The sequence below is a fragment of the Argiope bruennichi genome, chromosome X2 (assembly GCF_947563725.1).
Source record: "Argiope bruennichi chromosome X2, qqArgBrue1.1, whole genome shotgun sequence".
Classification (NCBI taxonomy): Eukaryota; Metazoa; Arthropoda; class Arachnida; order Araneae; family Araneidae; genus Argiope; species Argiope bruennichi.
The window spans coordinates 102,842,562-102,865,035 of record NC_079163.1 but is presented as its reverse complement, the minus strand read 5'-3'; the positions used below and the strand labels follow the sequence as shown (position 1 = coordinate 102,865,035).

Here is a 22,474-nt window from a genome sequence, read left to right as displayed (position 1 = left end):
GGAAACATGGCAAAATGGTTGTCCAACTTCCTTCAAATCAGAACTTTCCAGATATCTAAATCCTGATCAGAGACTTACCTCAGTGTGGTGGACTTTCATCTATTATATTTGCCATCTTTATGCACGACTTCCATGAAACCCTAAAGGAAGGGGTTGAATGTATTTTCTTTGCGGATGATATCTTTGTTTTCTGTAGCCATCATTCCTGGGAAATTATTATCAAAAAAATTCAAAACACATTGGAAAACATATAAAGTGGTGCAACTACTGGAAATTAGAAATCACTCCAGAGTAAAGTGCAATAGCTGAATTGTCCAAGAAAAAATTGTATCGTATCCATGCGTTTCTTACAAGGGACACCCTTTAAAACGGAATGAAATTATTAAATTTCTTGGTATGCGTTATCTATAAAAGGAATCAAAACTTAGTATTTCTAATAAACCATGCACTCGAAAAGATAAATAGTCTGAAGATATTTGCATCAAAAAACATGACCACAGAACTAAAGGTATTATTAACATTACAAATAACAGAATTTTCAGCATATTTTATTATGCTTGTAGCCTAAACAGTAAGTTTTCTGAGAGTCAATTTAAAACATGCATCACTATTCAAATAATAGCTCTGTGAATTGATCTATGTCTCCCAAAATGAACTCCGAATATTGTTCTCCTGAAAATTGTTCCACAGGAAATTCTCTCTGAAAAAAATCAAGCGGCTGGTTTCCCAATTCTTCATTAAGCAAACAGCTAATGATTTACACTCCTAATTTCTAACAGAGACTCCCAGAATAATCGAGTAATTCAATTAAATATTTTAGAAAAAAACCGTTTTGTTTACTCTCAGAAACTTAAACGTATCTTCCAATCAAACCTAGCCTGAAATCCCCTTAACTAACTCTAATCCCTTCGAAATTTTACTTACGGAATCTAAATTTCAAAGTAATTTCCCTTTGATTAAAAATGATAATTTTTTTGAAAGAATGCATTCGGAATTTCTTTCCAGATCAGTTTATTATTGCTACTGATACATTAAAAAACACTCCCAACACATTTCAAATGCCGATTTTTCTTCTATTCAAAAATTTAGATTTTAAACATCTCTTGTAAATTCCTTTTTTACTGCAGAAAGTTTTGCCATTACTAAAGCACTTGATATAGTCCTCGCCCTTGCAAAAAATTGTCTGATTCTTACAGATAGCTACTCTGAAGATACATCCTTGAAAACTATCTTCATCCAATTGCAAAAAATCAATCCAACATTTTCCAAAGTACAAACTTTGACCAAACTAAATCAAAGAATATCCTTCCTAAGGGTACCTAGTAACTCGAATATAATCTGGAAAGACCTTACAGATTGTTTAGCCAAGAAATTTACAGAAAATAACCTTGAATAGAATATCGCTCCAGAAGATATCATTTCAAGCCTCATATAAGCAATGCATCATATCGCAATTAATAGCTATTGAATAATATTTCATCTCTTTAGGAGATAGTCCAAGTATTCAAGCACTGTCTTCCTAGTTCAAAATTCGGAGGAAAGATTTTGTTTTGGCCACACTAATCAGCAAAACAATTATAACACCAAGACTTTTGAATCACTTTAACCTTCAAAAGGATCCATTTTGTTATAAGTGTAGTAGCATTAACGCCATTGAGCACATAATTCTTCAGTTAGATAAGCAAGATATAGGTTGATACCTTTCAGTCAAATTTAATACCTACAAATTAACATTTGGTGCCGAAAAAATACTAGGGTAAGTCATATTAAATTTATTAATTTAAACTTTTGACACGAAACTGAATTATAATGTCAACTGTTAAAGAAAACCTTGATATACATAAACATAAATAAACAACACTTTGCCCCACCATTACAAAATTGGCAACGGAACTGAATGAACCTACTGAAAAAAACAAACGAAAAGAAACTTGTTTAAAATGAACACTTTTGCATGTATACAAAGTTAAAATCCTCTAACAATACTATCGTACATACGATTAAGTTCATCACATGAGATTTCAAGACAGATTACTTTAATTGATCAAAAGAGATTTAATTTAAAATACATTTAATGTTTTCAAATTCTTTCATTAGAGCTCATTTAAATATGAACTTAATATTATTAAATTTTAGCTTATTTAAATATGAACGTAATATTATAAAAAATGAACCTAAATATGAATGAATATATATTTATGAACCTATTATAAAAAATGAACAGAAAGAAAAATAAAAAATATACAGACCTAATTCATGTGACAAGATTATTTTAACTTTTTTTTTTTTGCATCTCAATAAAGAGCCATTGCTAATTTTTGATGCCTATAAAAATAAATAGCAAAAAATGTTTAAATACTGATTGATTATTGTTAAAGAAATGTAAAACATAAACACTTTTATGTATAATTATAAATAGGTATTCAAACATTCAAAATAAACACATTAAATCCCAATCTGACATTTTCTAAATTCAGGTAAACTACTTGCATTCTTCAGAGTAAAAAAAGCACATTTATAATGAATTAATATCAGTATGAAACAGAGATATCAGATATAATTAAAACAGAAGTCCAATAACAATTGATCATGTATTTCTTAGTTTGACATTCAAACAATTTCCGTTTGAAAGTATTTGATGAGTGTCATAAATAGGTTTATGAAGGAATTTTCAAAATTTTCAATGTTTTGTAAAGGAAAAGCTAAGAAAAGAATGTACAGAAATGAGAAACATGGTCTTTCTTAATATAGCAGAGGAACGATCCAAAATTTTAAAGGAAAACCGACATTCCAACTGTTTTATTAGTATTTTCTCTCAGAAAGACACTTTATGTGAATGGTACAAACAGAAAGAAACTATTATATACAGAAAAACGAGATTTAATATTCTGCTTAGAACATAGGAAAAAGTATCATCAACCAGCACAATCAATAGAAAATACATACAAAAAGTGGCGAGAAAAAAAAAAAAAAACGAACAATGATTCTATGATTGTAACATGTTGTAAAATATTTCACTCTGTTTATTTTTTTTTGTCTTATGTATGTGTTCAATTTAAGATTGTGCAATATTATTTTTAATATCTGAATACAAACCGTCCACCTATAACCTAAGAATTATTTGCTTTGTTTTGATTTAGCTTGTGCTGTATGGCAACATCTTGTAAATAGTGTAGTTTGTTTTTGAATGTGTTTGTCCGTTAATAAAGAACTGTGATATGCAATCAGGGTCGTTAATTGCATTTAAGAACACTGATTAATACACTTTTTCGTGAGTATATCACTCATCTGGGGATCTTTTGATCATTTGAGTGAATTGTAATAGAAAAGGCGTCCGCAACGATATTTTTACTGACATTGTTTACATTTCTGGCGTTAAGCGACAGGACATTGTTTTTGAATACAAACATGTTTAAAACAACTAAGGACTTGAAAGAGGACTTGTTGTTTGTAGCAGAAGAAATTGGAGAGACACCGCCTGATAAGGTAAAAATTTCTGAACTGAAAGATATTATTTTGAATAGCAAAGAGTATTTGGATGATCCAGACTTTGTGACAAATATTTTAGTAACGGCCGTGAGCCAGCGACAACTAAAAGAAGAACAAAAACAAAAGCAAACAGAATTTGAAAAAGCGGAAAGAGTAAAACAGCTAGAATACGAAGAAAGTGGAAAAATAAGAGAACACGAACTGGAATTGGCGAGAATCAGATCAACGTTGCCAATTACAGGTGAGTCTCAAAATACTGTTATATCTGGTGCTAAAAAGAAATTTAATCTGCCAAAATTAGAATTTAGACAGTTTAATGGCGATATTAAAGATTGGCTACAATTCTGGAGCCAGTTTCAACACATTCATAACGATGATGAAATCGCGCCTGAGAATAAATTTCAATATCTTGTGCAAGCTACTGTAAATGGATCACGAGCCCGAGAAGTAGTAGAAAGCTTCCCGGCAACAGCAGCCAATTATGCCAAAGCAGTTGAAAGTTTAAAAGCGCGATTTGGAAGAGATGAACTATTAGTAGAAGTTTATGTTCGGGAATTATTAAAGCTGATTATTTCGGTTCAGAAACATGAGAAAATATCGATGACATCTCTCTATGATAAACTCGAATCTTATCTGAGAGCCTTAGAGACTTTAGGAGTAACTACTGATAAATGTGCTTCAATTCTTTATCCCATGGTGGAGTCTTGTTTTCAAGAGGACTTTTTGAAAGCATGGAATAGAAGTGCTTCTTCAGCAGTCTCAACTGATGCTAAAGAACGTTTAACCAACTTAATGACTTTTCTTAAAGCAGAAACGGAGGGCGAAGAAAGAATTAATTTAGCTATGGCTGGTTTTGGCTTGGGTGCAGATGAAAATCGCCAATCATTTAAGAAAAAAGTAAGAGATTTTCCAATGAAAAAGGTATCTACAGCTGCCAATTTATTTACTACAGCTTCAAAAGAAGTGAAGAAAGAATGTGTTTTCTGTACTGGGAAACACTCGAGCCCAGACTGTTTTCAAGCTCAGAAGATGAGTTTGGCTGAAAGGTATAATATTTTAAGGGAGAAGCAATATTGTTTTGCTTGCTTAACACCAAAGCATACATCTCGTTCTTGTAAGGCATTTTTAAGATGTGTAATATGTGGAAAAAAGCATGTCCCACTTATGTGTGAGTCTCTAGAGGCTAAGAATCAAGAATCATTCAAGAGTGAGAATAAGAGTCCAAATGTTGAAGTTAATATGGCCAACAACACTTCTAGTCCCAGAGTGTTCCTTCAAACGTTAAAATTAAAAATGGTGTGTGGTAACAATGAAATCCCAGTTAGGGCAATTCTAGATTCTGGGTCACAAAAGACTTATGTATTAAAGAATGTTGTTGAGAAAATTGGATATATCCCACTCAGAAAAGAAATTCTGATGCACTCATGTTGGGGCATTAAATCTGACAAGTGCGAACATAATTGTTATAGGATAAAACTGAGAAATCAAGACAACAGTGTTACATGCAACCTGGAAGCATTAGACCAGCCATCTATATGCGACAAAATTTCATCAGTAACTCCAGGTTCATGGATTACAGAGCTTCATGAGATGAAGATCAGGCTATCAGATATAGGGAAGGAGCCACAATCCGTGCAAGTGCTTCTTGGCTCAGATGTGATAGGGAAGCTCATGACTGGCCAACGCAGAGTTCTATCCTGTGGGCTTGTTGCCATGGAGACATTACTTGGCTGGATTCTGTCAGGTAAAGTTCCTGAGAGTGAGATGTCGTCATACAATGCTATGCTGGTGGCCTCCCTATTTGTGAAAGAGATGGATATCTCCCAATTATGGAGATTGGATTCCTTGGGGATCCAAGATCCTTCAGAACAAAAAACCAAAGAGGAGCTTCATAAAGCGTCGATGGAGCACTTCTTAAGAACTGTCAAGGTCGATGAAGAAGAGCGATTCCTTGTCTCCCTGCAGTGGCTTGACTGTCATTTACCTCTTCCAGACAACTTCAGTTTGGCACTCAAAGGGTTGCAAGTGACAACCCATAAGCTGAAGAAGGAAAACTTATTTCAAGAATACGGTGATGTCTTTAAAGAATGGGAACGAGAAGGCATAATTGAAGAAGTTCCCCAAGAAGAAATAAAGTCTACTTGTCACTATCTGCTCCATCGACATGTGGTGAAGCCGAACAGCACTACGAAAATTAGGCCCGTCTTTAACGCTTCATCAAAACAAAAGGGAGCGGTCAGCCTCAATGACTGTTTGGAAAAGGGATTAAACTTGATTGAATTGATCCCTTCCATGTTAACAAGGTTTCGACTGTATAGGTTTGGCATTTCTGCTGATATACGGAAGGCCTTCTTACAAATAAGTCTATATAAGGAGGATCGAAATTTCCTGCGATTTTTGTGGCACAGTGAAGAAGGAGAGCTCATACATTACCGACATTGCCGAGTGGTGTTTGGTGTTTCCAGCAGCCCATTCTTGCTTGGGTCAACAATACAATACCACTTGGAGAGAAAGTTGGAAGAAGCGAAGCAAGGCCGGGGAAGATACCCTGAGTGCATTATTCAAAAATTGATGAACAGCTTTTATGTGGACAATTATTTAGCAAGCGTCAAAACCCAGTCTGAGAACGATTTATTGACGTAGCTACGGAGATCATGGCTGAAAGAAAATTTGACTTACGAGGGTGGGAGCACTCTAGCCCATCTGATCCAATAACAAGTCCTACAATTATCCTGGGAACGATTTGGGACAGACATTGTGATACTCTTTCAATAAATATTCCTGATTTGAGAGAACTAATGGAAGAGGTAATCACGAAAAGAAATATTCTTGCTGCTTCCCACAAAGTGTTTGATCCCTTGGGGATTACCAGTCCAGTGTTGCTACTACCAAAACTCTGGCTACAAAATTTGTGGAAATCTAAAATCGGTTGGGATGAAGAAGTAGATCTAAAAACACGTCAAGATTTTCTGAAGTGGCTAATGGAGCTGGAATATTTGAAGCATGTTAAAGTACCAAGATGGATACACTGTGATAGCGGATTTGAGAATATTTCATTGCATTTTTTTTTTGCGACGCAAGCAAACTAGCCTATTCTGCGGTTGTTTTCCTACGAGTCGATAGTGGAAACTCTGTACACATACAACTGGTGCAGAGTAAAACCAGAATTGCACCTTGTGGAAAAAAGGAAACAACTATTGCAAGGCTGGAACTTCTTGGTGCTGCTATATCTGCTCGTCTTTCTTCCACTGTCTTGAAAGAGTTTCCAACAGACAATGTTTATTTCTGGACAGACTCTACTACAGTGCTAGCTTGGTTGAAGAGAGAAGAACCGTGGGGTGTATTTGTTTACAACCGTGTTCAAGAAATTCGGAAGCTGACACCAGTCAAAGCCCGGAGACACGTTCCTGGAACACTGAATCCAGCGGACTGTCCAAGTAGAGGGTGTTCAGCGAAGCAGCTTTGCAATTCGAAATGGTGGGAAGGTCCCAGTTGGTTGTATCTTTCGTCTCATGAATGGCCTGTTAGTGATGTGGTAGTAGATGTCAACGAGGAAGAAGTGAATAAAGAGAGAAGAGCTATCGTGACCTCTATGATGAATATTCAAAGAACAGGTATTAAGAGTGATTATTTTTCCACCTATAGTAGAAACATTAGAGTAGTGGCATGGATTCTACGTTTTATTCATAATGTTTCGAATGCAACCAAGTTAAAAGGAAGCTTAGTCTATGAAGAATTCAGACAAGCAGAGATTTTCTATTTCAAGTCCATGCAGTCAAATGCCTTTCAAGATGAGAGACTTCTTGCTAAAATGCAAGCATTTAAAGATGAAGATGGGCTTCTGAGAATAAGAACCAAACTGGCAGATAGTTGTGAGAAGGAAGATTTCAAGTTCCCAATTCTCTTACCTGCCAATGATGTTGTAGTGAAATTAATTCGAGAGGAGCATATAAAAGCAATGCATGCAGGCTCTTCAATATTACTCGCCCGGCTTAGAGAGAAATTTTGGATAATTAGAGCCAAAAGATTAGTAAAGCAGGTTCTTTCTGAGTGTGTGATTTGCAAGCGTTATAAAGCTAAACATCTTGAAGTGCCCTTCGCTCCACTGCCTAGAGATAGAGTTACTCAGACAAAGGTATTTGAAGTAACAGGAGTAGATTATGCAGTCCTCTTTATCTTAGGTCAAAAGGAAAGGCCTGGATTGTTTTATTTACTTGTGCTGTCTACAGAGCGGTGCATTTTGAATTAGTCCGATCACTCACTACTGATACTTTTATTCAAGCCTTTAGGCGATTCGTTGCTAGAAGAGGCAGGATTTCAGTACTTTACAGTGACAACGGTACTAATTTCGTAGGGACAAATAATGCGTTGCGAGCATTAGATTGGGATAAAATTGCTGTGTACTCAACTGCTCAGAAAATCACTTGGAAATTTATCCCACCCACAGCAGCCTGGTGGGGTGGATGGTGGGAGCGTATTGTGAGAATGCTCAAAGAGCTTTTACGTTGAGTGTTAGGAAAATCAATTGTAAATTATGAAGAGCTCCTAATCATCTTATGTGAATGTGAGTCAATAATCAATGCTAGACAGTTGACATACATACAAGATGATCCAAATGAATTGCTACCTTTGACCCCAGCAATGTTTATTCACGGAAACAGCAACTATGAAACGCCAGATTTAGATAAAGTAGATAGATCTTCGTTGGTAAAGCGCACCAAATATTTGCAGAAGTTGCGTGAAGATCTTAGACAAAGATTTAGAAATGAATATCTTGCTCTTCTGGTCCACAGAGGGACAAAGAAAAGTGATGTTTTAGAAGTGGGCGATGTTGTACTGATTGGGCATGACAATATTCGACGCATTGACTGGCCTCTTGGTGTTATCTTGGAGGTTTATCCTGGCAAAGATGGTGTCCCTAGAGTAGCGAGAATTAGAACCTCCCATGGTGAGAGGATCCGTCCGTTCCAAAGGCTTTATCCATTGGAAGTGTCAGCAAAAACTGAAATTGGTGTTTTGAAGGCCTCAGGAAAAAGCGGCTTATCTGTTGAGAAGACTCCTGATTTACCTACTGGCCATGTTCCTGATTCACCTACTGAATATGTTCCTGATTCACCTGCTGACCAGGTTCCCTCTTCTCCTGTTGAAAGGACTGATATTTCTGAGGAGATACACCATACCAAAACCAGATTAGGAAGGTCCATAAAAGTTCCTCGTAAATTGGACTTGTGAATTCCTTTCAATTTTACAGATTTCACGAGGAATTAAATGTTATAAATTTCAATTTGTTTTAGATTGCAAAGTTCAGTTTGTAACCCTTCACTTTGCAAGGTGGGAGTATGTAACATGTTGTAAAATGTTTCACTCTGTTTATTTTTTTGTCTTATGTATGTGTTCAATTTAAGATTGTGCAATATTATTTTCAATATCTGAATACAAACCGTCCACCTATAACCTAAGAATTATTTGCTTTGTTTTGATTTAGCTTGTGCTGTATGGCAACATCTTGTAAATAGTGTAGTTTGTTTTTGAATGTGTTTGTCCGTTAATAAAGAACTGTGATATGCAATCAGGGTCGTTAATTGCATTTAAGAACACTGATTAATACACTTTTTCGTGAGTATATCACTCATCTGGGGATCTTTTGATCATTTGAGTGAATTGTAATAGAAAAGGCGTCCGCAACGATAATTTTACTGACATTGTTTACAATGATCTTAACATTTGAAATTAGAATATTTTTCCATACCAGAACTACTGTTTTAATCAAAATAAAATTTAAAAAAAAAACCCGAAAAGTAATTTGTTTAAAATGAACACTTTTGCATGTATAAAAAATTAAAATCCTCTAACAATACTATCCCACATACGATTAAGTTCATTACATGAGATTTCAAGACAGATTACTTTAATTCATCAACAGAGATTTAATTTAAAATTCATTTAATGTTTTCTAATTCCTTACATTAGAACTAATTTAAATATTAACTCAATATTGTAATCAAATAAAAAATCTTCTTAAACAGAAAGAAAAAGAAAGATATACAGACCTAATTCAAGTGACAAGATTATTTTAACTTTTTTTTTTTTTTTTTTGCATCTCAACAAAGAGCCGTTGTTAATTTTTGATGCCTATAAAAATAAATAGCAAAAATTTTTTAAATACTCATTGATTATTGTTAAAGAAATGTAAAACATAAAAACGTTTATGTATAATTATAAAAAAGTATTCAAACATTCAAAATAAACACATTAAATCCCAATCTGACATTTTCTAAATTCAGGTAAACTACTTGCATTCTTCAGAGTAAAAAAGCACATTTATAATGTATTAATATCAGTATGAAACAGAGATATCAGATATAATTAAAACAGAAGTGCAATAACAATTGATCATGTATTTCTTAGTTTGACATTCAAACAATTTCCGTTTGAAAGTATTTGATGAGTGTCATAAATAGGTTTATGAAGGAATTTTCAAAATTTTCAATATTTTGTAAAGGAAAAGCTCAGAAAAGAATGTACAGAAATGAGAAACACGGTCTTTCTTAATATAGCAGAGGAACGATCCAAAATTTTAAAGGAAAACCGACATTCCAACTGTTTTATTAATATTTTCTCTCAGAGACACACTTTATGTGAATGGTACAATCAGAAGGAAACTATTAAATACAGAAAAATGAAGTCTAATATTCTGTTCGAACCATTCCCAAAATACCTTTTGTAAGAGATATTGAAAACATCTGTGTAAAGGGCCCCATAATAAAATGTTTTTTCAGATTATGATAATTTGCTACATAAAACTGTACACAAAAATAATAAAGATAATAAAAATTACCTGATTTCATTTAGGAAGGTCTTATCTCTTAATTTTTCAGGAAGTTCGAATTTGCCCCCCCCCCGCAAAAAAAAGGCCCAAGAAACTTACATTACCTTAAGGGCCTCTAATGTTTAATCGGGACCTAAGGAAACACCTGAATACAATCATATTCTTAGTGGTTTGCCTAAAATGGTGAAATATGGGGAAAGACAACAAAGGTCGTTATCCCTTTTCATAGATGTAAGGTTCTTTTAAACATTAATAATTTATTGTGAAGTTTGCCTTCCTAACTTTAAGAAATGCTAAAAAGAACGAACAAGAAATTTCGAATATAAAGAATGATTCCAATCGAATATCGGATTCACACACTTACTCGGTATCATCGTGCTCTGCCCGTAAAGAAAACAAGAAAAAAAATAATAATGAGTAAATTTAAACATATGTACGTGGTACAAAGCCACGATAAAAAAAAGTGTAAGACATTTGTGGTGAAAAACATTCCTTTCAAGATAGCGAAGTGAACTGAAAAAATAAAATATTACTTGTATACATTATCGAATTATTTTTATTTTTAGCTAAGATAAGATGGGCAAGGTTCTTATAAGCACTAATAATTTATGGTGAAGTTTGAAACAGCAACTTGAAGAGAATGAGCTAAAAAAATGTTAAGTAAATTTATACAAACATATACGGTACAAAGCGATGAATTAAAAAAAAGAAAAGAAATTTGTAACATACATTTGTGGTGAAACATATTCATTTCAGGATAGCGAATTGAACTGAAAAAATAAAATACTACTTGTACACAATTACAATTTCAAATTATTTTTATTTCTAGCTAAGATGGCCATGTTGCAGTTATGACAATTATAAATTTTATCTTAGTAATATCTCAGTGATATTAAGATTGGGTTTGCTTAATATTTCTTTCAAAACAGAGAACGTTCGCCAAAATTGTGGCAATCGTTTGCCATTAAGGTTGGGGACATAAAGATAAGTTCTTCCATATTGGACTGAGTTTTGATTAACACTGCGCAGAACCTATCGTTTTCGTAAGCGTTATCGAAATACAGAATTGTTTGATTTCATAATGCCATATGAGCGTACGCACATTTTCCCTATTTTTTCCTTTCATTTCCGCTGTTAGTTTCAAATGCTCACCAATATATATATATTTCATTTTATTTTTGTTAAAATAAAGTAAACATGATTTGTAAATAGTTATTAATTCATTTCATGTAGATCGCGAGCCTTTCAAAGCGTCATATACAAAGGCAAATAATGTAGAAAATTAATGATAATTTTTGGAATTCTTTTAGGAATTTGTAATTCTTGAATAATGTTTTCTTTTAATGTCAAAGTTATGATCTTAAACCAAATATCAGTAAAAATGCTAAATGATTTTAAATATGACTACTTGTTTTCACTATCGTATATGCCTTGAAATTTCTTATTATAAAATCTCGATTGCGTCATACTTTTTCCCTTCTTTTTTTCTAAAGCTATTAGTTTTTATCCAATGCACTCTCTCTTTTCAATTACTTTTGTTTGGTTTCAAAAATTTCAGAAAGTGTTAAACTGTGTCGAAGAGAAAAATGGTGCAAAAGCATTTTTGTTTACTTTTGATTTTGTACCATATTTATATACCATAACTATTTGACTAAATTCTTAAGGTTAACACGAAAACTTTTTTTTTGTCATATTTCTCTTTAAATATTGTAGCAAATATTTTTATATATACTTACTATTTCTCTTCATAGGCATCAATATTAATTAATGGTTCTTCATTATTATTTCTTTTTCTACTTCATTTTTTGGTCACATTTATGCAGCCCATAAATTTTTGGTTCTCTTAGACATTTTTATGATTTCATTTGGTTTAATAACAACTTTTTGTCAATTTTTAAATGTTTTCTTCTGTAATAGATCAGAAATAATTAACACGAATTTTAAATTAGAGTATTTGTTTTAACTTATTTAACTTTTTTTTTCAATATTTTATCTTTGTTTGTCTTTCATATATTACAGATTTTTATTTAATTACCACTTTGTGTTCATATTTAAATGAGCTCTAATGGAAGGAATCAGAAAAAAAGTAACATAAATTATAAAGTGGACCTTTGTTCAGAAAGTCGAGAAATGTATCTTAATACAACAAATCATGAACTTATGGTATAAAATCAATGTTTTTTGCTTCTTGCCATTTTCTGTTTGAATTTTTTATTCTTTTTGCTTGTAGCTGCTGCAGCAGAATATTACATCTCATTATTAATATCATAATGAAGATATAAGGTATTTGAAAATGTAAAGTTTTTTTTTTGGCATATCAAGAAAAGTATGCTCAGTGTATATTTTTGTTTGTCCTTCCTATTTTCAAGTTTTTTTTATTTAATTTCCACTTTCTGTTCATATTTAAATGTGTTCTAATGTAAGGGACCAGAAAAAAGTTTCATGAATTTTAAATTTTACCTTTGTTCATGAATTCGAGAAATGTGTCTTCATACAACAAATCATGAACTTATGGTATAAAATCAATGTTTTTTGCTTCTTGACACTTTCTATTTGTATTTTTCATCCTTTATTCTTGTTGTTGCTGCAGCAGAATATTAGATCTCATTATTCTCAGTTTAATATTTAGTTTCTAATTCTACTGTTCACTTAAAATGCTTGTATTCTATTTCTTTTTATTTCAAATATTGGAACATTTCTGTATGTTAGTAAGACTGATTATGTTTCTCATTCCAATAAATTCTTTTCTGAGCCTTTTTATAAAATTAAAAACTGAAAATATAGCTTTTTTAGCATATAAGGTATTTGAAAATGTAAAGCTTAATTTTTTGGCATATAAAGAAAGAGTATGCTGAGTTGTTATTACATTTGAATTTTATTTATATCTAAAATCTCTGTTACATACTAATGTCAATGCAGAATGAAATCTGCTTTCTCTCTAATAAACTTAATAATTAATCTGTATTTTGTAAAACTGATGTTCCGACTTGTCACTGTGCTGTCCTCTTGCGGCAAAGGGAAAAACACTTCAGTGTATCGTGTAACGTTAGCGAGTGTGTGTGCGGTAGCAAGGCAGCGCCTGCTAAGCAATGATGACCAGAATAAAAGGGAAAAGAGTCCAAATTTATTCTTGTGTTGTGATTTTTTAATAATGTGATAGCTATCGACATAAATTTAGTGCATGTGTATACATATGGTCCGTCTCGGAGGAGGTGAAATAGCGATCAGCGATGGATTACGTTTTTTTTTGTGTGTGAAAATATGCGAAGTGGATTAGCGTAGGCTTAGGAAACGAAAGTTGTAGCTTGAGTGGTGTTTTCTGTTTCTGTTCTCTGTGTTTTCGCGTATTCTCTCGTCCCAATTCTCAAGGATAATTATTGTGGGTAAGTGTTTAATTACTTAAATTTTCATTATGTCTTTGTCTATTTTGAAGAAAGACGAATTAAAGAGTTTGTGTACAGAACTAGATATTCAATTTGCATCTTCCGCTAAAGTTGTAGATTTGATAAGTATAATTGAGAATAGTGACATTTATAAGCAAAAAATTGAGGTTGTGAAAAATTTAATTAAAGAGATTTCAGACGAAAGAAGTAAAAATTCGGATCAAGCTGAAAACGAAAGTTGTTCATTAGAACAAAAATTGGAGATTGAAAGGCTTTCGCTTTTGCGTGTAGAGAAAGAAATAGAGCTTTTAAAGCTCAAATCCTCATCGTGTGAGCTTAGCGATAATGAACAGAGTTTTAGTTTAGAGAATTTAATTAAGAGTATCAAAGTTTTGACGATTCCTGTTCCCAAAAATGCTGAATGTTTTAATCTGTTTTTCAATTCGCTCGAAAAAGCTTTCAAAACAAAAGCAGTTAGTGATAAATTTAAAGCGGAAATTTTATTAAATCTATTAGGGGATAGAATTGGCAATTTAATGGTTTATATCAAAGAAGAAGAGTTGAGTGACTATGAAAAAATTAAATCTATTGTCTTAAAACAATTTCAACCAACTTATCAAGAATGTCTAAAACAATTTAAAAGTGCAGTAAAATTGCCAACAGAAAATTATGTGCAATTTGCTTCAAGAGTTAGATCTGTTTTTGAGTATTACATTCAACTTCGTAATGTGAATGATTTTTCTAAATTGTGTGAGTTAATGGTTTCTGATCAGATTTTTAGCACTCTTCCTCAAGATTTAAAAAGTCATATCAGTATTAAACAAGGATAATCTGTTTTTAATGTGCAGGAATTAAGTAGAGAATGTGATTTATTTGTGGCTTCTAAAACCGAAACCAAAACCAAAACTGAGTGCGGTTAGTTTTCCCGCGCATTCGTTACGAATAGAAATGAGCAAAGGAATTTCGGTAAAGGAAATTTTGAGAATCGTAATAGAAATGTTTCTAAAGTGTTCTTATCGAATACTAATTCTAAATGCGTTATGTGCCAGAACAACCACTCAATATTTAAATGTCAGGAATTTTAAAAACTTTCTGTTAGTGATAGAGTTGCATTTGTGAAATCCCAAAACTTATGTTTTAAATGCCTCTCACCAATATGCAATGTGAAAAAGTGTTCTGCAAGAAATTGCTTTTGTAATAAACCTCATAATAGGTTACTTCATTATCCCAGAGAGTTTGATCATTTCAGTGGGAGTGGTAAAACCGAAACTAGTACCATAGTTAATAAAGGGGAAAGTTCAACTTTAAACCCGGAAGTTAATTCCTTTTATCCAACTTCTTGCGCAACTAATGAAAATGTGCAATCGACATTTTCAGCTACGAGTACGGTTGAAAATAAACAAATGAGAACTGTATTGTTAAGCACGGCTAAATTTTATATTCGAGATAAATTTGGGAATCTGCAATGTGTTAGAGGGTTGCTGGATGTAGGAAGTCAGTCCGATAACTTCGGAATGTGTAAACAGATTAGGGTTAAAACAAGAAAAAATAAATGTAACAATTTCATGTTTAAATAATTCCTCAATGACTGTTACCAAATTTATTAAAGCTGAAATTTCAAATGCTGATAAGAGCTTTAAGCAAAATTTTGAGTTTCTTGTTGTAGATAAAATCACTGAGTTAACCCCAGTTAAATATTTAAGTGTTAAAGAACAAATTCCTTCTAATATTAATTTGGCGGATAATTTTATGGTTCCCCAAAAAGTTGATTGTCTCCTAGGTGCTAAATCGTTCTACAACTTGTTGAGGCCAGAAAAAATCTACTCATCAAATGCAGAGTTGTTTTTTCAAAATAGTGTTTTTGGATTTTTGGCTTGCGGTAGTGTAATGGAATTTGATTCCCCAAAAATTCATTGTGGGTTAATTATTGATGAAGATTTAAACAATACCATGAAAAAATTCTGGGAACTAGAAACTGTTGAGTTAGAAACCCCTAAATCCCATGAGGCAAAAATCGCTGAGGAACATTTTGTTAACACTCATTATAGAAAGCCTAGTGGAAAATATGTAGTCACAATCCCACTTAAAGAGGAACCTAGTTGTTTAGGCGAGTCTAAAAGTATAGCATTAAAAAGATTAAATTCACTTTGGAGTAAACTATCTCGTGATAAAACTTATTTAAAATTGTATGAAGAATTTATAAATGAGTATGAAAAGTTGGGACATATGAGAGACGTGACACATGAGACAGAACCATAAACAGTGTATTACATGCTCCATCATGGAGTATATAGACCAGAGAAAATTACCACTAAGCTTCGTGTAGTATTTAATGCCTCTAGTGAAACTACGAATGGAAATTCATTCAATAGCTTGCAAATTAATGGGGGAATTGTGCAGGAGGACTTAATTTCAATTATGATGCGATTCCGCAAACATCCATATGCATTTATTGCAGACATTGAAAAAATGTATAGGATGATTTACATTCATCCCAGTCAGCGAAACCTGCAAAGAATACTTTGGAAGGACAGTGAGTTTGGTTCAGTGAAAAAGTTTGAACTGTCGACAATTACTTACGGTACTACTAGTGCCCCATTTTTAGCTACTCGAACGCTAATTCAAATTGCAAGGGATGAGGGACACAATTTTCCCCTTGCAGCACCCGTTGTCGAGAAAGATTGGAGCTCTGTGCTGCTGGTGAAATTGATGCAGCGTATCCAGTCGGCTCTTCGATTGAAAGTGTCCAATACCTATTACTGGAGCGATAGCATGATTGTGATGTCATGGATTAAAAAAGAGACGCCCCAGTTAAAAACCTTCGTGGGAAACCGTGTAGCCACACTTCAAGGCCTTTCGTGTCAGGAGCAGTGGATACATGTTTCGTCAGGAGATAATCCAGCTGATCTTATCAGTCGTGGTGTAAATCCGTCCAAAATGCTCGAGAGTAACTTGTGGTGGGAAGGCCCTGCCTTTCTAAAAAACAGTGAGTATCCGTGCAGAGAAATCTCTGACTCTGTGATAAAGGACGATGTAGACTGTGAACTCAAAAAAGTTGACTGTGAAAGTGTTTTAGTTACTACATTGAACAATTCATGTGTTACTGATATTCTTAATTGTAGTAATAGTTATACTAAAATATTGCATGTAATAAGTTATGTTTTCAGATTTCTCCACAACTTGAGGAGTCCAACTGAAAGGAGACTGGGTCCCTTGACAACAGAGGAAATTAGGAAGGCTGAAACCTTCATAATAAAGGAAATCCAGAGTAGGGAATTTTCAGAAAAGTTAAGGTGTTTAAATAAAAATAAACCTGTTCTTGGCAAAAGTATGTCATCGGTTGAAAGATTTAATATTATTATGGATTGATGAAAATTGTACAACTTTCGATTCTGTTTCACCATTATGGTAATGTAATGGAACTGCTGTTTTATGGAAATTATTCTGTTACAGCAATTTTGTGAAATTTTTATATATTAGCTGTTAAACTGCTTCATAGTATTGCATAAGAAATTGTGATTTAAATTAATGTAGCTATTTATATCAAACTCATGTGAAAATTGAATATGAGATTAATATCTGTTAGTAATATATAGAAAAAAAATATTTTGTTATGCATATTACTTACTTTATTAAATATTTTCTATTCTCTAGCTTTGTCCAAGTGGAAGGTAGAAAAAGATAATGTAAAAATCAATGAGTTAGTGCTTCTTAAAGATGAAAACCTACCCCCTCAAAATTGGGCATTAGGTAGAATAATTGAGTGTTATCTGGGTGAAGATAAAAGGGTCAGAGTTGTAATAGTTAAAACTCAATCTGGAGTTTATAAAAGAGCCATTTCAAAAATTTGTATTTTACCTATTGATGTGTAATCTTATATTAGTGTTCTTTATTGTGTGATTAATGTTATTACCTTGTAATGTGTAGTGTTTAAAATCTGAATTTGTGTGTTTTTATTCAGCATTGTGCATTGAATTGTGATATTCCATAGTTTTTCCTTGTGTGTGTGTGTGTTGACAACTTTATGTCAAGGCGGGCGGTATGTTCCGACCTGTCACTGTGCTGCTCTCTTGCGGTAAAGGTGGGTTCAGACGAGGCTTATTATTGCCGGCAATAGAAGGTCACGCCTACTTCAGGAAAATCACGTGACTGCAACGGGACAATGGCAAATGGTTGTCCCGTCGGGACAACTATTAGCCATTGTCCCGACACGTTGTCTCAACTGTTCACACGGGGACAATAGAGGGACAACAGTAGAGAGACAATGTTTGCGCGCAATAAAAAGCCTCGTGTGAACCCACCTTAAAGGGAAAAACAGTTTAGTATATCGTGTAACGTTAGCGAGTGTGTGTGCGGTAGCAAGGCAGCGCCTGCTAAGCAATCATGACCAGAATGAAAGGAAAAAGAGTCCAAATTTATTCTTGTGTTGTGATTTTTTAATAATGTGATAGCTATCGACATAAATTTAGTGCATGTGTATTCAACTGAGATTGGGATTTCATTGTTAATATTTAATTGTATGGATTTTTAAAAATAATTCTTTATGGCCTAATGTGTTTGTGTTTTACATTTCTTTAACAATACTGCATGTTGAAATTAACCAATTTTTGCATTTCCTGTTATAGGTATAGAAAGTTATAAAAGTTTCTCAGTTGAAATGCCAAGAAGGATCTAATCTAATCCTAAGACATTAATCAGGTGTGTATATTTTTGTTTGTCCTTCCTATTTTCAAGTTTTTTTTTATTTAATTACCACTTTCTGTTCATATTTAAATGTGTTCTAATGTAAGGGATCAGAAAAAAGTTACGTCAATTATAAATTGGACCTTTGTTTATGAATTCGAGAAATGTGTCTTGATACAACATATCATGAACTTATGGTATAAAATCAATGTTTTTTGCTTCTTGCCACTTTATATTTGTATTTTTGATTGTTTATTATTGTTGCTGCTGCAACAGAATATTAGATCTCATTATTCTCAGTTTAATATTTAACATCTAATTGTACTGTTCACTTAAAATGTTTGTATTCTATTTCTTTTGATTTCAAATATTGGAACATTTCTGTATATTAGTAAGACTGAATATGTTTCTCATTCCATTATATTCTTATCTGAGCCTTTTTATCAAATTAAAAACTGAAAATATAGCTTTTTTAGCATATAATGTATTTGAAAATGTAAAGCTTAATTTTTTGGCATATAAAGAAAAAGTATGCTCAGTTGTTATCACATTTGAATTTTATTTATATCTAAAATCTCTGTTACATACTAATATCAATGCAGAATGAAATCTGCTTTCTCTCTGATAAACTTAATAATTAATCTGTATTTTGTAAAACTGAGATTGAGATTTCATTGTTAATATTTAATTGTATGGATTTTTAAAAATAATTCTTTATGGCCTAATATGTTTGTGTTTTACATTTCTTTAACAATACTGCATGTTGAATTTAACCATTTTTTGCATTTCCTGTTATAGGTATGGAAAGTTATAAAAGTTTCTCAGTTGAAATGCCAAGTAGGATCTAATTGTGTAGGATCTAGGATTAGTAATTGTGTGTGTGTGTGTGTGTTTCACCATTCAGCTGGTGTTGAAATTTATTTTATTTCAATAAAAATTTTCCAATGATTTTCCATTATGTTTTATTCATATCAACTTTGAATTAATACAGATTTGAAAAAAAAAATTTATTTATCAGTTCTTGAAATAAATTTAATACTGTTATTATATTCTTATAATTGTTTAGTAATTTTGTGTGTCTGTGTGTGTGTGTGTGTGTGTGTGTGTATGTGTGTGTGTGTGTGTGTTTCACCATTCAGCTGGTGTTCAGATTTATTTTATTTCAATATAAATTGTCCAATGATTTTCCATTATGTTTCATTCATATCAACTTGGAATGAATACTGATTTGAAAAAAAAAATTATTTATTAGTTGTTGATATAAATTTTATACTGTCAGTTTATTTTTATAATTGTTTAGTAATTTTGAGTGTGTATGTGGGTGTGTGCGCGCGTGTGTGTTTGTGTTTCACCATTCAGCTGATGTTGAAATTTATTTTATTTCAATATAAATTTTCCAATGATTTTCCATTATGTTTTATTCATATCAACTTGGAATAAATACAGATTTGAAAAAAAAAATTATTTATCAGTTGTTGAAATAAATTTTATACTGTCATTATATTCTTATAATTGTTTAGTAATTTTGTGTGTGTGTGTGTGTGTGTGTGTTTCACCATTCATCTGGAGTTCAAATGTATTCTATTTCAATATAAATTTTCCAATGATTGTCCATTAATCTTTATTCATATCAACTTGGAATGAATACAGTTTTGAAAAAAAAAAATATTTATCAGTTCTTGAAATAAATTTTATAATGTCATTACATTCTTATAATTGTTTACTAATTTTGTGTGTGTGTGTGTGTGTGTGTGTGTTTGTGTGTGTGTGTGTGTGTGTGTGTTTGTGTGTGTGTGTGTGTGTGTTTCACCATTCAGCTGGTGTTCAAATTTATTTTATTTCAATATAAATTTTCCAATGATTTTCCATTATGTTTTATTCATATCAACTTGGAATGAATACAGATTTGAAACAAATTTGTACTGTGATTATTTTCTTTATTTTTCAGTTGTTGAAATATATTTTATACTGTCATTATTTTCTTATAATTGTTTAGTAATTGTGTGTGTGTGTGTTTCACCAAGCAGCTGGTGTTGAAATTTATTTTATTTAGATATAAATTTTCCAATGATTTTCCATTATGTTTTATTCATATCAACTTGGAATGAATACTGATTTGAAAAAAAAAATTATTTATCAGTTGTTGAAATAAATTTTATACTGTCATTATATTCTTATAATTGTTTAGTAATTTTGTGTGTTTGTGTGTGTGTGTGTGTGTGTGTTTCAACATTCAGCTGGTGTTCAAATTTATTTTATTTCAATATAAATTTTCCAATGATTTCCAGTTATGTTTTATTCATATCAACTTGGAATGAATACAGATTTGAAACAAATTTGTACTGTCATTATTTTCTTTATTTTTCAGTTGTTGAAATATATTTTATAGTGTCATTATTTTCTTATAATTGTTTAGTAATTGTGTGTGTGTGTGTGTGTGAGTGTGTGTGTGTGTGTGTGTGTGTGTGTGTGTGTGTGTGTGTGTGTGTGTGTGTGTGTGTGTGTGTGTGTGTGTATCACCATTCAGCTGGTGTTCAAATTTATTTTATTTCAATATAAATTGTCCAATGATTTTCCATTATGTTTTATTCATATCAACTTGGAATGAATACTGATTTGAAAAAAAAAATTTATTTATTAGTTGTTGATATAAATTTTATACTGTCATTTTATTTTTATAATTGTTTAGTAATTTTGTGTGTGTATGTGTGTGTGTGTGTTTCATCAGTCAGCTGTAGTTCAAATTTATTTTAATTCAATATAAATTTTCCAAAGATTGTCCATTATGTTTTATTCATATGAACTTGGAATGAATACAGATTTGAAAATAAAATTTTTATTTATTAGTAGTTGAAATATATTTTATACTGTCATTATATTCTTATAATTGTTTAGTAATTTTGAATAAATGGAAGAAAATATTTCCAAATAATTATTAGTTCAATTTTTTTTAAAGCATGAAGAGTATCATTTTTTAGGGGGGGGGGATTTTCTAATCAGTTACCTTTTTTCTTTTTAATTTTGTATTGTTGATTTCTATATGCATTTCTTCTCTTTTTTATAAAGGTCTTAAGTATTTGTAAAATTTATGGGGCTGCCAAACATCAGAAATGATTTCCTTGAATATTATATTTGTCTTCATGTCGTTCATCCTGAAACATAAGCTGGATTCTCTTTTTTACATGTTTCTTGAAACCACAGACTTGAAATACTTTACATGAATTTTAAATCACACACTCTCAATAAATCTTTTCTTTCATTAATTATTTGTTGCCCAGTCTTATTAAGTTTTTATTTCAACTGAAGTTCAGATATATTTCATTTCAATTTAAAGTTTTCTCTCAGTGTAGATTATATTATATTCACATCCTACTTGAAATGAAAACATATTTCCAACACAAATTATTATTTTCCAGTTATTACAGTAAAATGTGTACTGTCATTGTATTCACACTATTCTTTAATATTTGTGTGAGAATTTGAAAATTTTTCCCAATGATAATTGTGTCTGTTTTTAATAGGTTAAAGAGTCTCATTTTTATTAATTAGATTAAAAAATTTGTAAAATTGTGAATGTTTTATTTTTAATTCTTTTTTCCTGATTATTTTATTTATTTCTTCTTATTTATTTTCAGGGTATATTTTTTTCTAAAATTTTTTTGATGCCGAAGATCAGAATGAATTTATATAGATATGAAATTGGGCTTCATGACACTGATACTCAAAAGTAAGCTTCATATTTTTTAAATATTTTATTTCATACTACAGAGATAAAACACTTCACTTGAATATTAAATTAATTTTCCATAGAGTAACTTACATTCCCTGTTTATTTGGTGTCCAGTTGTGTGTGTGTGTGTGTGTGTGTGTGTGTGTGTGTGTGTGTGTGTGTGTGTGTGTGTGTGTGTGTGTGTGTGTGTGTGTGTGTGTGTGTGTGTGTTTGTTTCACCATTCAGCTGTTGTTGAAATTTATTTTATTTCAATATAAATTTTCCAATGATTTTCCATTATGTTTTATTCATATCAACTCGGAATTAATACAGATTTGAAAAAAAAAATTTATCAGTTGTTGAAATAAATTTTATACTGT

General features: G+C 31.8%; 2 protein-coding genes and 1 long non-coding RNA gene across 3 annotated transcripts; all 3 read left to right on the top strand.

Annotated features, from left to right (window-relative positions):
• The first annotated feature begins 3,408 nt into the window (after positions 1 to 3,408).
• LOC129959831 (uncharacterized) lies at positions 3,409 to 6,132 on the top strand. Its single transcript, XM_056072724.1, has one exon. It carries the CDS (start codon positions 3,409 to 3,411, stop codon positions 6,130 to 6,132), a length of 2,724 nt encoding a protein of 907 aa, XP_055928699.1.
• An 11-nt stretch (positions 6,133 to 6,143) lies between these two features.
• LOC129959830 (uncharacterized) lies at positions 6,144 to 7,738 on the top strand. The gene is made up of 2 exons (XM_056072723.1): positions 6,144 to 6,500; positions 6,644 to 7,738. The coding sequence occupies exons 1-2, from the start codon at positions 6,144 to 6,146 to the stop codon at positions 7,736 to 7,738; spliced, it is 1,452 nt and encodes a 483-aa protein (XP_055928698.1).
• A 10,215-nt stretch (positions 7,739 to 17,953) lies between these two features.
• Positions 17,954 to 22,094, top strand: LOC129959925 (uncharacterized). The gene is made up of 3 exons (XR_008783480.1): positions 17,954 to 18,218; positions 18,327 to 18,399; positions 22,020 to 22,094. It is a non-coding gene; the product is annotated as an uncharacterized LOC129959925 (long non-coding RNA).
• Positions 22,095 to 22,474: the final 380 nt, after the last annotated feature.